This window comes from Plasmopara halstedii, assembly GCF_900000015.1.
Source record: "Plasmopara halstedii genome assembly, contig: Scaffold_322, whole genome shotgun sequence".
Taxonomy (NCBI): domain Eukaryota; phylum Oomycota; class Peronosporomycetes; order Peronosporales; family Peronosporaceae; genus Plasmopara; species Plasmopara halstedii.
The window spans coordinates 661,553-674,435 of NW_020187243.1; the positions used below are offsets into that span (position 1 = coordinate 661,553).

General features: G+C 42.9%; 8 protein-coding genes across 8 annotated transcripts; 4 read left to right on the forward strand and 4 right to left on the reverse strand.

The window, feature by feature from the left end:
- Positions 1–600: 600 nt before the first annotated feature.
- On the reverse strand, positions 601–2,853 carry PHALS_08272 (tkl drk protein kinase; the record flags this gene model as incomplete). Its single annotated transcript, XM_024723592.1, has 1 exon — positions 601–2,853. One exon carries the CDS (start codon positions 2,851–2,853, stop codon positions 601–603), a length of 2,253 nt encoding a protein of 750 aa, XP_024574553.1.
- A 136-nt stretch (positions 2,854–2,989) lies between these two features.
- Positions 2,990–3,659, forward strand: PHALS_08273 (uncharacterized protein; the record flags this gene model as incomplete). The annotated part of the gene is made up of 3 exons (XM_024723594.1): positions 2,990–3,310; positions 3,368–3,512; positions 3,577–3,659. 3 exons carry the CDS (start codon positions 2,990–2,992, stop codon positions 3,657–3,659), a joined length of 549 nt encoding a protein of 182 aa, XP_024574554.1.
- PHALS_15295 (uncharacterized protein) lies at positions 3,659–4,182 on the reverse strand. Its single transcript, XM_024723595.2, has one exon. It carries the CDS (start codon positions 3,894–3,896, stop codon positions 3,687–3,689), a length of 210 nt encoding a protein of 69 aa, XP_024574555.1. The 5' UTR covers positions 3,897–4,182; the 3' UTR covers positions 3,659–3,686.
- Positions 4,183–4,903: 721 nt separating this feature from the next.
- Positions 4,904–5,854, forward strand: PHALS_08274 (uncharacterized protein; the record flags this gene model as incomplete). The annotated part of the gene is made up of 1 exon (XM_024723596.1): positions 4,904–5,854. One exon carries the CDS (start codon positions 4,904–4,906, stop codon positions 5,852–5,854), a length of 951 nt encoding a protein of 316 aa, XP_024574556.1.
- Positions 5,855–6,802: 948 nt separating this feature from the next.
- Positions 6,803–8,243, forward strand: PHALS_08275 (clathrin-adaptor medium chain ap-2; the record flags this gene model as incomplete). Its single annotated transcript, XM_024723597.1, has 3 exons — positions 6,803–7,228; positions 7,291–7,854; positions 7,920–8,243. The coding sequence occupies 3 exons, from the start codon at positions 6,803–6,805 to the stop codon at positions 8,241–8,243; spliced, it is 1,314 nt and encodes a 437-aa protein (XP_024574557.1).
- A 237-nt stretch (positions 8,244–8,480) lies between these two features.
- PHALS_08276 (tryptophan beta subunit) lies at positions 8,481–9,764 on the forward strand (the record flags this gene model as incomplete). The annotated part of the gene is made up of 1 exon (XM_024723598.1): positions 8,481–9,764. One exon carries the CDS (start codon positions 8,481–8,483, stop codon positions 9,762–9,764), a length of 1,284 nt encoding a protein of 427 aa, XP_024574558.1.
- Positions 9,765–9,878: 114 nt separating this feature from the next.
- PHALS_08277 (uncharacterized protein) lies at positions 9,879–10,989 on the reverse strand (the record flags this gene model as incomplete). Its single annotated transcript, XM_024723599.1, has 2 exons — positions 9,879–10,837; positions 10,941–10,989. 2 exons carry the CDS (start codon positions 10,987–10,989, stop codon positions 9,879–9,881), a joined length of 1,008 nt encoding a protein of 335 aa, XP_024574559.1.
- Positions 10,990–11,925: 936 nt separating this feature from the next.
- Positions 11,926–12,273, reverse strand: PHALS_08278 (uncharacterized protein; the record flags this gene model as incomplete). Its single annotated transcript, XM_024723600.1, has 2 exons — positions 11,926–11,974; positions 12,056–12,273. 2 exons carry the CDS (start codon positions 12,271–12,273, stop codon positions 11,926–11,928), a joined length of 267 nt encoding a protein of 88 aa, XP_024574560.1.
- Positions 12,274–12,883: the final 610 nt, after the last annotated feature.

Below are 12,883 nucleotides of genomic sequence, written 5' to 3' on the forward strand. Positions count from 1 at the left end.
TTTTTTCCAGTCCACCGACTATTATCCCCTACGCTTCTGTTCAATTTATTACAAGCGATGTGTGGCGTATTTAAGTTATTCCCCGTCAACTAGTTAATTCTTAACGTTTGTCGAGATTCATGCAATTGGCTGTAACCGAGTGGTAGTTGCAATATAGTGAAAACAGACCAACATGCGATTTACATTTTATCGTTATACTTTTCTTAACGCTTCAATCACTTGGCGCTTTTAGTCACACAGTGAAGTCGATTGAATTAAAGCGACGCTTTTCCATAAATATCGGCGTTTTAGAAGTATATTACCAAATCGGTTACGTACTAGTTACTATCTGTAAACAGTGTAACAATCGGACGGCCTTCTTACAAGCTTACGGTCAAAAGTAAATTGTAACGACAACGTGAACAACACCACGTTGTACCAACAATATAAAGTTCGATCTTTAGAATCACGACAGCAGCGACAACCAACATGCTGAGAGTATAACTTGCAGGGTTATATACCTGTTACTTACGTAACGACGAATATATTACGACACCTTGGAAATTAAATATTTCACAAATTTCCAATCCTCAATCTGCTCCGTAAAAGCATTGACATGACTTAGTCATTATTATGAACACGCATTAGGTCTTGTAACCCACGACGATTGAGGCGTTGGTGTTGCTGCATAAGCACCATCCGGCGTTTGTCACTAACGATATCAGTCGAATTTTGATCTAAAAGTTCTTGACGTACGTCATGCTGTAGGGCATACAGAATTTCCGTCATCTTTGGTCGACACTTTGGATCAACATTTAAGCAGCGCATGATAAGTTCACGCCGATTAGGCAAACAGGATGGTGGAATTGTTGGTCGTAAATTACCGCGTGATACTCCCATCATAATATCAATTGTGGTAAAATCCTTTGGTACGTCATGATATGGTTCACGTCGTGTCTCGAGCTCGACAAGAATAACTCCAAAGCTATAACAATCCACTTGTGTATCATAACGTTCTTCACGGAGAATCTCAGGTGCCAGCCAATATGGTGTCCCTACGATGGTACTAAATAATCTACCAGGTAGTAATTGCTGTTTCGATTCACCAAAATCTGACACTTTGCACGAATAGGTGTGCGTACATAATAAATTGGATGACTTGAGGTCACGATGTACAAGTGGTGGGTCGCAATTGTGAAGATATGAAACACCTTGTGCCACATCAGTAGCAATCTTAAGTAGTGGATCACTCCATGCTAATGCAATTGAACTACGCAGTAACGACAAAACGTCACCACGCTCGAGATACTCCATCACAAATCCAACATTTGATAAATTGTCAAACGTTGCTCCAATAAATAAAACAATATTTGGATGTCGAAGACATGCTAGTAATTCCACATTACTTTTAAATGCAGCAAGTCCTTCGACTGTAAGACATGACTGTGCTAATCGTTTAACAACGACTTCTGTTTGGTGATATTCACCCACAAGTACCTCTCCATTTGGTGTCTTGGCTATAATTTTTTTCAACTTCAGATCAGCAAATGGAATTGCAACAGTACGAATCAATTCCATGTCACCACTTGCACTCAACGCTCGTTCCAATAGAATTTCTTCATCTCGTGTCATCGCGTTACAATTTTCCAATCCAATCTGTTTCACCGACAGGTCTAACTTTAATGTCGTGTTGATCCGCTCAGCACGTACTTTTGAAGCGTATGCCATACGTGCTGCACGATCTTCTGAATATGTAGCCGTCAGTGTAAAACACGTTGGTAAGAAGACACATAGGAAGAAAAGAAAGGCTTCATTACTCATTACACGTTGACTAGACGAGATTAATGGTGTTGCTCCCACAAAACAAAGTAAAAGTGTCGTAGTCCATGCTGCTACAGCTAATAGTAAGACATGAGTAAAATCCAATTTCATTGCTACTGCAACGATACCAGCAAATGCAGCTAAGACTGCCAGTACTCCCATTAAAAGTGAGTATGCGAGTTTACTCACGTATAATTGTAACCATGATAATAAAGTCATTTGACCTTCGCCCCAATTTGACGTGTCGTACCAGGATATTGGCATGCGTGTATCCACTGTACATACCATTCCATGTGCTAAACTCCGTTGTAAGTTAATACGAAATTGAACCAATTCATGATGAATAAAAACTGCGAGTCCAACGAACCAGCACAAAATTATTAACGACGCTAGAACTTTCCAATGACGTCGAATGTAATACACTCCAATTCGTAACCTCATCGTACCTTCAAAGTATTTTATTGGTGATAAACCATAAATTACTGCAAACGGTGCAAAACTCCAAAGTAACCATGTAAGTCCAACATCTTTCGACGTACCTTCAGTCAATGTCACACACTTTCCCTCGTTATCCTCATAAGCTATTAAAGGTTCTTCATTTAACAAAGAGGCAAAAAGTTGTACCCAATCGTAATCATTTCCTGATGGAGCAATGCATGTATTTCTCGATTTATGAAGTAAGAAATACGCTGCTCCTTCAAAAGCCACAAGGGCTAACATCAGTCTTCGTGCCACTGGAAAATCAACAGTTGAAGAATAAAGTTGATACGATTCTTCCATTCGTTCATCTCGAAAATGATTTGTCAGTAATTTTAAATCTACACTTGGATCCATGTGAGCTTGCCAACTCGCCGAATCTCGAGTTGATAATAATTCGATCTCACAAGGTGTTTGTGACGATTCTTCATCACAAAGACATGAAGATGAACTATGAAAAGACGATTCAGATAGACACGATAATGTACGCACTTCATGATGCACATTTTGTTCGTCTATTACCCGTTGGGGGGTTTCTACTTGACTATACGCGCCAAGAAGGTCTGGTCGGTGCATATTTGTGATATTGACATGATACTATTTTGATAACCTGATAAACCGGTATTTGAAGTACATAAAAGTATACGTCACCGATATACTCTTAAGTCAGTCATTCAGTCCATTTGCATCACTATTGCCACTTAAGCGGTTCATGTCCTCAACGCGGCCAATTCCCATTGGAGCCAGTGGCAGCCAGCGCAATTCCCCTATCACACCGAATCCTAATAACAGTCATGCAATTGTGTCTCATTCACTTCCTGTCGACATGCATCATGTTCATCTATCGCGCTTCATGACGAGGACGGATGACACAAGATCGGGCGGTTTACAACCACCTCGAGCCCCATTTGTAGGTTCAATGCCCGAACCACACTTTCTACAATTAGAAAGTATGCCAGATTTGGCATTAGGTCCACCCGCTGATATTATTCCCGACACGACACCACCAGCTCGTACACCTGCAGTCATTCCAGTACGCTAGTGTTGTTTCTATTGGGTTTTATTGTCATTTCTAATGGGTTGAATGCAGTTTGCAAGCTCATGTCCGGATAAACTTGAGTTTTTACAAACAAGAAGTTCGTGGACGCCGACACTTGAGCCGTATTTGGCTGAACATGATGATTTTGATTTGTCAAAAAGTCCTGCACTAGCTGCCATGTCGGCATTAAGAGACAGTATGTCACGTAACGGAGTTGATCTGAGAAATACACAGCAGGCAGACACTGATACAGCTTTCAGATCTTTGCATGCACACAATACTGTCAGATTACAGCCTTCACGACACTATTATGCGTCGGATGAGTCCTCTGGCAACGCAGTGAGTGCTGAGCTTTTGGAACGACTCAGCATCACATCCGAAGAAGGACAAAGCGAAGATCAGGATAAATGCTATCAAACACCAAGATTTCTATCGCAAATGCCAATAGACCAGAGGCGACGAGCAGAGCGTCGTGAATCGTACGGCAATATGTCGGATTCTGGTGATACAGGTATCTTTGAATTTGATGATCAATAGAAATGACAATGTAATACACACACTGAAAAGAGGTCAAAGACATGACCCGATGGTAAATTCGACGTTGCAATGATAGTCCAACCAAACAGGGAGCTAAACCTGGTTGTGCGCGTCGTTGGAATAATATGCAGATAAACTTAAAAGTTAGTTGAGAAATCTTTTGACGTTATTGGAGCCGTCACAGAAAATTTCGTTATTTTAGTGGATCAGTCTACTTTATTATTTGGGTGACGAATATGCGAGCAAAGAAGCCGCAGCATCTTATGATAAACGTCACCATAATCTGCATCAAATTGTCAAATTGCTGTCGTAATCCAATGTTAAAAATGGTGTTAACTTGACTAGTATGTAGACCGAACGGCTTTCAAAGAGACAAAAAGTCCATTTCTGAAAATCTTTCTACAGATCATCCAGATCTTGCTCACGTATTGCTCGAATTATACAAGAAAGTTTCCCTTTTCTTTAACAATGTACTTCCTTTTGCGAAAACTTTATAATTTACAACTGTACAAAGTCAAAAACTTGCGACTCTGATCCTCTAAAGTACTTTTGGATCGGCTCTGTCTCTTATTGTCTTGTCTTCACGCCCATAATTTATTTATTGTCCTCGTTCGGTGACTTTGTGCAATTCATTTGATCATAAGCAAGTAAAGGCTGTGGTGACCAATTGTGCAAAATCATCCCTACCCAAAAAGCTCGTTTTTATAGACTTAAAAGTTAGTATATCACTTGGTTACGTAAAAGAGAGAAGGATAAGATGATGGTTACACAATACCTTATACAGTTTTGATACAAGTAATGCAGGAGTTTTCCTGGTAACGACAGTCGGTGGATTTTTAACCCATCACCTATACCTAACAAGAGGAAGGAGGGGCGACACCCACCAAACATCATATTTTTTTTCAATTTAGATGTACGATTTATAGTGGGTCATGGATACGCTAGTAGTCTGACTACCAAGCTACCATTTCCTCCTCTCATCGTCGATAGAGCCGATTTTCAAGACCGGAACTCTACACGTTCGTTCGTCAGCTGCTGCCCTCAGTTGCAATGTTAGTTGACGTGAATCGAGAGCTGCGTCTGATGTGTGACGTCTCGCCGACAATGATTGAGCTCGTACGACATACAGAAAAGACGTGTTTTAGCACATCATCTAATGCACTTGCCCGCTGGAGACACCTTCGTGTTTGTATGGGACAGCTTACGCGCGGTTTGAAGCGCAGTAGACAGCGCAACATCCAGGAAAAGGGTGAGAGGCTCATGTGTTGTGCTTCGATTCTTCATAAAGACTTTTGGTTGGAAGCGCTGGACAATCAACATCGCTATGGATTTCACTTACGAGCTTTTCACAAGGCTTGGAAGCACGAAATGGCAGCGAGGACTTCTGATAGTAAGGACACGTCGTTTTTTTATTGGCTCGACCATGGCAACGGTAGGAACGTGAATCTGCCTGAATGCACTCAGCATGGACTTCGTACGACGCGAGTAGAATACTGTAATGCCGAACAGCGCAAAAACTACTTGCTGAATTTCTTCGTAAATGAAGAGGACCATGTGGTAAGAGTGCGATATGCAGTATCAGGATGTGTTGTCCATACGGACAAACGCAGCAAGTGGATTTTCGTGATTGATCTCTCGGGTTCTATGTATCTTGGCCGGAAGCGCAAAGGTCATTTCCACCATTCAAGCTTTGTCTCGGGCGCACCAATCTTTGCAGCTGGCAAAATTACAATCGAAAACGGTATCATTATCGCTGTTGAACCTCATAGTGGCCACTTTAAACCACGACTTGAGAATCTTGAGGCCCTCTGCTCTATATTAGCTAACCAAGGGGTTGCAATCGAAAACATCGTCTTCATTAAGCCAAAGAAATGGACGTGTGTCTGGCCATTTCCACCACAGCCACACTTCGAACTTGAAGAATTCGTCAGTGTGTCAGATACAGATTGTGGTGTTGATAAATCGGATGGAGAGGAATCAGTGCATGAACACGAGCTATAGATTTACCTCTGTTCTTCATACTTAGATTATATTAATTTTGTGCATTAAAAAAATGAGCACTAAAATCGTACCCTATAGTGTCAGGCTCGGATTTAATTTATAGTTTTTTCATTTTCTTAGTAATTGTCGCTTTTGAAGATTTTACAAATCTTCTTTACCCAAAAATAATATAAATTCAAATTAGCCTATGTAAACATCTGACATCCTTCAAATTGTATAGTATGTATTTAAATAGAATTGAAAAATAAATACACTGAATAAATTGGGGAAACTTGATATATTTCTGGAGCGAAGTTATCAGAATGGCAAGCTTAAAATTTGAGCACCTAGAACCGACCGTTAGATTCTTTCAATTCAAGAAACAGTGATGAAATCTCCTGTTAAAGACATAATGATTGGTATTACGCTGGGAATTGGTGTTGGTTTAATATGGCGAGACTGGAAAGGCGGGGAGATGGACCGCATAAGTCGATACTACAAGTGGCAGGAGTCGCAAAAGGATAATAAAAACTTCAAGCTCAATAAAGACGATTAGGCTTTTTTCATTATCAATTCTCTCAAAGTTTTGATTTGGAAAAGAATACGTTGATGCAGCAAATTCAGCAGAACTCAAGTTGGAGCACGAACACCTGAAAAGTATATTTTCTAGCAATAACGTAGTAAACTGATCGTTCGTTTATCGAAAAATATACCAGGTTTGAAGTATTTTTGGTCAAAATCGAAAATGGAGGCCTTGTAGCTCGAGTCTTTCTCCAATGAAATGTATAAATACACGCAAGATGCACAAATGTCATCTCGTGCAATGCGAAGCGACGGACTTTATAGCGGTCGTTACAAGCTCAAAGACAATTTTGTTCTGTGACTAGTCGCTCCACTCCTGGAAGCGCGTAGTGAAGCAGATAAGCCTTCAATCCATTTCATCATCTAGCAGACACAGATAATCAAATCATGATAAGCGCGTTATTTCTTATCAGTCAAAAGGGTGAAGTTGTGCTTAATCGTTTTTATCGAGACGATGTGAGTCGACGTGCAGCAGACAATTTTCGTCTTCAGGTGATTGCGGCCAAAGAGACGGGCACATTACCTCCGGTCAAAATAATTGACGGATGCTCATTTCTATACACCCGCCACGAAAATCTGTACTTGGTGGCAGTCTCACGTGCTAATATAAATGCCGCATTGGTGTTTCAATTCCTTTACCAATTGAATCTAATCTTCAAGGAATATTTTGGCAAAAAGTATAGCGAAGACACTCTTCGAGACAACTTCACACTTGTGTACGAGCTGCTAGATGAGACAATGGACCATGGATACCCGCAGAATTGCTCTAGTGATGTTTTGAAGCTTTTTATCAATCTGGGCTCTTCTCTTTCTGTACGACTTATCGAATTTAACTTATTTAATTCAATTCGAGTTAATGGCTGTTTGATTTGCAGACACCTGAGAATCCTGGAGGCGCTCCACCTTCGCAATTGACATCTCAGATTACAGGTGCCATTGATTGGCGTCGCGAAGGAATACGCTACAAAAGAAATGAGGTTTATCTGGACGTCTTTGAAAGCGTGAACTTGTTGATGTCCTCAAATGGCACAGTACTACGCAATGAAGTGGCCGGACAGGTTGTAATGAAGACTCTTCTTACGGGCATGCCTGAGTGTAAACTTGGACTTAATGACAAACTCACAATGCAGAAGGGTGATACTCCAGCAGCAAAGGTGGCAGGCCAGAAACGTGGCACTCGCGAGGTTGAAATCGACGATTGCACTTTTCATCGTTGCGTGCGTCTTGGCAAGTTCGATGCTGATCGTACCATCACATTCATTCCTCCGGATGGAGAGTTTGAGTTGATGAAGTATCGAGTTACTGAGAATATCAATCTTCCTTTTAAGATCATGCCAGCCTATCAAGAGCAAGGAACCACACGTCTATCTATTACGCTCAAATTGGCCTCACTATTTAGTCCACGTCTGTTTGCTACCAATGTCGTCATCAAAATTCCGGTACTTTAGGTTAAATGTCGTTTGGACAGTTGTTAATTGGTTTTGACTCTCTTGCACTATTCTAGACACCACCAAATACTGCTCGAGCTCGGATCAATGTTCCTATTGGTAGGGCAAAACACGAACCTGAAAATCATGCGATCGTGTGGCGTATTCGTAAATTTCAAGGCAAACTGGAGCGGATGCTGGATGCTGAAATTGAAATGTTAAAGGGTACAAAAGAAAAGCTCTGGTCACGTCCGCCACTTCAGATTGAATTTCAAGTGCCAATGTTCACTTCGTCGGGACTGCACGTCCGTTTTCTTAAGGTATTTGAGAAAAGTTCATATCCGACGACTAAATGGGTTCGCTACGTTACTCGTGCAGGTCAATATCAACTTCGTCTCTAGTTTTACTTACAGAACGGGTGGGAGAACTTATTATATGAATAATCAATCCCTCATACATCTACTGTCAACTTCCTAATTTCTTAATGGTAATGTCCACCACTTTAATTTGTATCAATATGTGTACGAATGAGCATCAGCATTTATGCAATCTGTAACGTGTGTTGATGCTACTCTCCGGTGACGCCATCCACCACAATATCCGCATTCGCTCACTTTCCAATCTGCAAACTTAAAACCATGGACGTCAATCGTGAGGCTTCACTTACTTATAAGAGATATCTTGACGTGTCGAATGCACCGCCCGTGTATACGTCAACAGACGAATTGAACGCTTACTTTGGTCAATTCGGCGGCTGCTTTGTAGCCGAAACGCTTATTCAGGCACACCATGACCTTATTGATGCATATGTTAAAGCCACCCAGGACCCTTCTTTTCGCGAGGAGTTGGAACATTTAGGCCGTGATTACATTGGCCGTCCTACTCCATTGTATCATGCGAAGCGCCTCACAGATCATGCTAATGGCGCACAGATTTGGCTTAAGCGTGAGGATTTGGCACACACTGGCGCACACAAGATCAACAACGCGCTGGGCCAGGCAGTACTTGCGAAGCGTTTGGGTAAGAGTCGCATTATTGCGGAAACTGGTGCTGGTCAGCACGGTGTGGCCACAGCTACAGCCTGCGCGTTATTAGGGTTAGAATGTGTCATTTACATGGGATATGTAGACACACAACGTCAGTCGCTAAATGTTTTTCGCATGAAAATGCTGGGGGCTAAAGTCATTGCTGTTAAAAGCGGCTCTCAGACGCTTAAGGATGCTGTAAATGACGCTATTCGCGACTGGGTGACCAATGTTAACGATACACACTATATTATCGGCTCGGCCATTGGTCCACACCCGTTCCCGACTATTGTGCGCGACTTTCAAGCGATCATTGGCCGTGAAATCAAAAGACAATTGCAGGAAGAGATTGGCCGTCTACCAGATGCTATTGTGGCCTGTGTCGGGGGTGGAAGTAATGCCATTGGTATGTTCCACCCTTTCGTTAAAGACAATGGGGTCGCTATCTACGGAGTTGAAGCTGGTGGAGACGGTGTCGACACTCCTCGTCACTCCTCGACGCTATTAGGTGGTCGCCCGGGTGTTCTTCACGGCACCAAGACATATATAATGCAAGATGCAGCAGGTCAGGTTGTGGAGACTCACTCTGTCTCCGCTGGGCTAGATTACGCTGGTGTTGGTCCAGAGCACGCGTTTTTGAAAGACTCTGGCCGCGCTCAGTACGTTAGTGTAACGGATAAGGAAGCGCTCGAAGCTTTTCAGCTCATTTCTCTTCACGAAGGTATCATTCCGGCACTTGAAAGCGCACACGCTGTGCACTTTGGTGTACATCTTGCCTCCACACTGTCACCTGACCAGGTTGTGGTCATCAATATTAGTGGTCGTGGAGACAAGGACATGCTACAAGTCGCTAAGGAACTAGGAGTAAATTTGAACGACGATTTAACTGACAACTAGAAGGTAACATTTCGTGCCAAACAAGATATGTATACTGCAAACTTTCTTAATCATCTCTGCGTTTACGAATCCACGTTTACAAATACTGGCGGAACACTTTGATTCCTTTGCCTACTAGCGAAGACGCTTGGGTGTATTAGGCAACGAGCCTGACGCATGAATACTATTGAAGTCGTCGTCACCGAGGTAGCTTCCATCTGGAATCTGTTCATATTCGTCCTTCGAATTCTCTGCATCGTCCGAACTCTTTCCCCATAAAGTATAAAGTAAGAAGTACAATACGAAGATTTCAACAAGATGCTTTAAAGCCACAAAAAGCCACCACCACGTTGACTTGAGGTATACTCCTGCTTGATGAAAATGCGCAAGACTCACGATTGAATACGTTAAAAAGATACTGTTGGCAATGAGAAAGAATGTGCAAATAAATGTAGCCCAATTCACTGCCCTGATCCTGTCGGTGGTATCAATCTGGCTAACTTCCAGAAAAGCTTGGAGCACAGTTTTCATTCGAAATGAATACACGAGTACTGCCGCAAGCGAACCAACTGACAAGAGACACATGACAACGTCATCGTAGACTAGAAGCCAGTAAGAGTCTTCTTTCTTTGCAGCAAAGACTGCAAACCCCATCGTTTGAATCGCCAATATTGCACCCAATAGAGAGAAAAAGACGCGTAGTGGGTGAGATCTCACACTCTCGTGTGTGAAGAGGCGACGTAGCATATCTGCCCAAAAGACGACAATAAGCACAAAGACACTGTAAAGAAGATATGACCCCAGTAATTCCACTGCTTCAGCTAATAAAAATTGCGCCCATCCATTGTCCCCCATCATAATCCGTGGTGGCTCCACTAAAACCGAATGTACACCAAAAGGTGTGGCGAACCACAAGACGCGAGTCAGCGAGGCCAGACCCATGAGCAGGTAGAAACCGAGTGTAGCGGCTTGACGCGTAGGTGATTGTGCGTGCATAGCTAAAGCCCAGAATGAAAAGAAGCAGGCACCACCATAAGCGAGCACCAGCACTATATCTACTTGGCGGTACCGAAACTCAAGACGGATCAGCGGTGCTACTGACGTTTGATATGATAGGCATATGGCATAAATTCATGAGAAAACTAACGCACAGGTCAAGATAACAAAGATCGTAGTATAACGTGCAGAGGGACGTACCAGATGTCCCGTCATTGAGCGGTAATCCTAGCGCACTGACGTCCGCCATGACACTTCAACAGAGGCTGTTGTTTTACAAGATAAATGAGCGTATGTATTTAAGATAGCACAAAATTGTGTGACTGCTATTATGTAGACTAATTGAAGACAAGATTTAAGCTGGATGATGTTCAATTAGCTAAACATGGTGACTTGATAATCTAATCTTGACTTGGACGCACTAATTTATCCAGAATTTTATAGTGGTGGCAGTGATTGTAAGCATTGTGAGTGCGAATTTAGTCCCCGAGGGCATACAGAGGGGTGAAGCGAGACCCCGGAAGACGTAAGCAGGCTTTCTCTGTGTTCACGGTGGACTAGTCTAATCATTTATCTGATCGAGCTCCACCATGTTGAAGAGCACCACAACTCGATTCCTGGTCGTAGCGCTTTTTAAACAAGCCATCATCAAGGCTGTGAATAGCAGTGAGCTAGTCCTTGGGGCTGGGTCGGCGCCTATGATCAAGTTGAACATGATATTACTTTTGTTTCTATTCGCGTACGGCGCACCAATCCACACACTGTCTTGACTAATGGCGGCCCAAAAAATCCGCTTCATGTATCCACTTGGTCACTCTCCTTCCACACGTTAATTTCTGCGTGCGAGTTGACCTTGAAATGCGAGTAGTTGATGATGACGCCAGCCTATACGTGAGGCGTGAGACCACCACTAGCATCGCATATAGCAATGCCACGTGTCTAGCTCATCTTTGGAGCTAGGAGCTAGCATTAAACCTTCATTACTGCTGGACTTTGACGAGGGGAAAAGCACGTCTTTTCTACTTCAAATTTCGCAGTCGACCCATGACTTACTCAGATATTACGGACATATCTTTCACAGGACTGCCGAGAAAAATCTATGCGCGGCAAATATGGTGAACGAATTGAATAGATGCGACTGCGCAACCCACGATGACATCGTACTTTTGGAAAGTGCGATGATGGTTTAAGGGTAGAACAGCCTGTAGCGCTTGGTTAGGCTGTCATCTCTGAGGCTGGACAGAAGAATCAGTTCTTACGCTCCGTTTTGGTTGACAATAGAGGTGTAAATTGCGGAACTAATGTCAGCGATTTACCTTGGCTCTTTGGATCGCATCGTCGTACAACCAGTTCTCGACTGCAGTATATACCCCCCCTCATTCACACGCCGTCGATGTAGATCAACAGCCATGATGGCACCACCACTCTCTGACGGCTGAACATTTAATGAGAACACCAAGTGGTCTTGAACGTGCCTTTGTATTCGATTGATATGTATCTCAACTTCACTGATCATCACTTTTTTGCGCAACATCGGAGCTCCAAGTATAATTACAAGTCTGGGCTTGATAAATGCGGTTATGAAAGGACAACGGAGCGATGACTAAGCAAGCATTGTCACCTCGAGTCTGCCGATCTCTACCACAGGTATCCGCGACGGTAGGCCGGCTATGTGGTCGTTTTAATAGGTGCCGCAACTGAATACATTGTCATACCCGGGCTTGTTGAAAATCCTCCTTGCATAATTCGAGCAGATGATGAACAATGCCGTATCATACTGGGCCACTCAGACATCAAGATATTTAGTGAGCTTTGCTTGGTCATCCGGATTTTTTGGCTTTCAAGCCCGTTCTGTATGCCCTGAGGCAAGAATGAAATCTGCTTCATCTTCGACTCAGGTGTAGATTTGTGCTACCAAGTGCAGCGGGGCTGTCGTAGCTCTTGCTCAAAGGAAGCTTGGTTAAGGTCGGTGACCTTCGGTTTATACTAAGAACCAGTACGAGTGTGGCGGATCGCAATCCACTTACTCCAAGAGTAAAACTGTATTTATATATCTTATTTGCGGCAAAGCTGCCCGTATCTAAATTATACTTCCTCTGTCCGAAAATATAAGCTGGTGTCTATTACTGCGCGTGTCCGAAAAT

Bases quoted from the DNA above. Each gene is read 5' to 3' on its own strand.
- PHALS_15295 (XM_024723595.2), bottom strand. From the start codon at position 3,896: ATGTCTTTGACCTCTTTTCAGTGTGTGTATTACATTGTCATTTCTATT.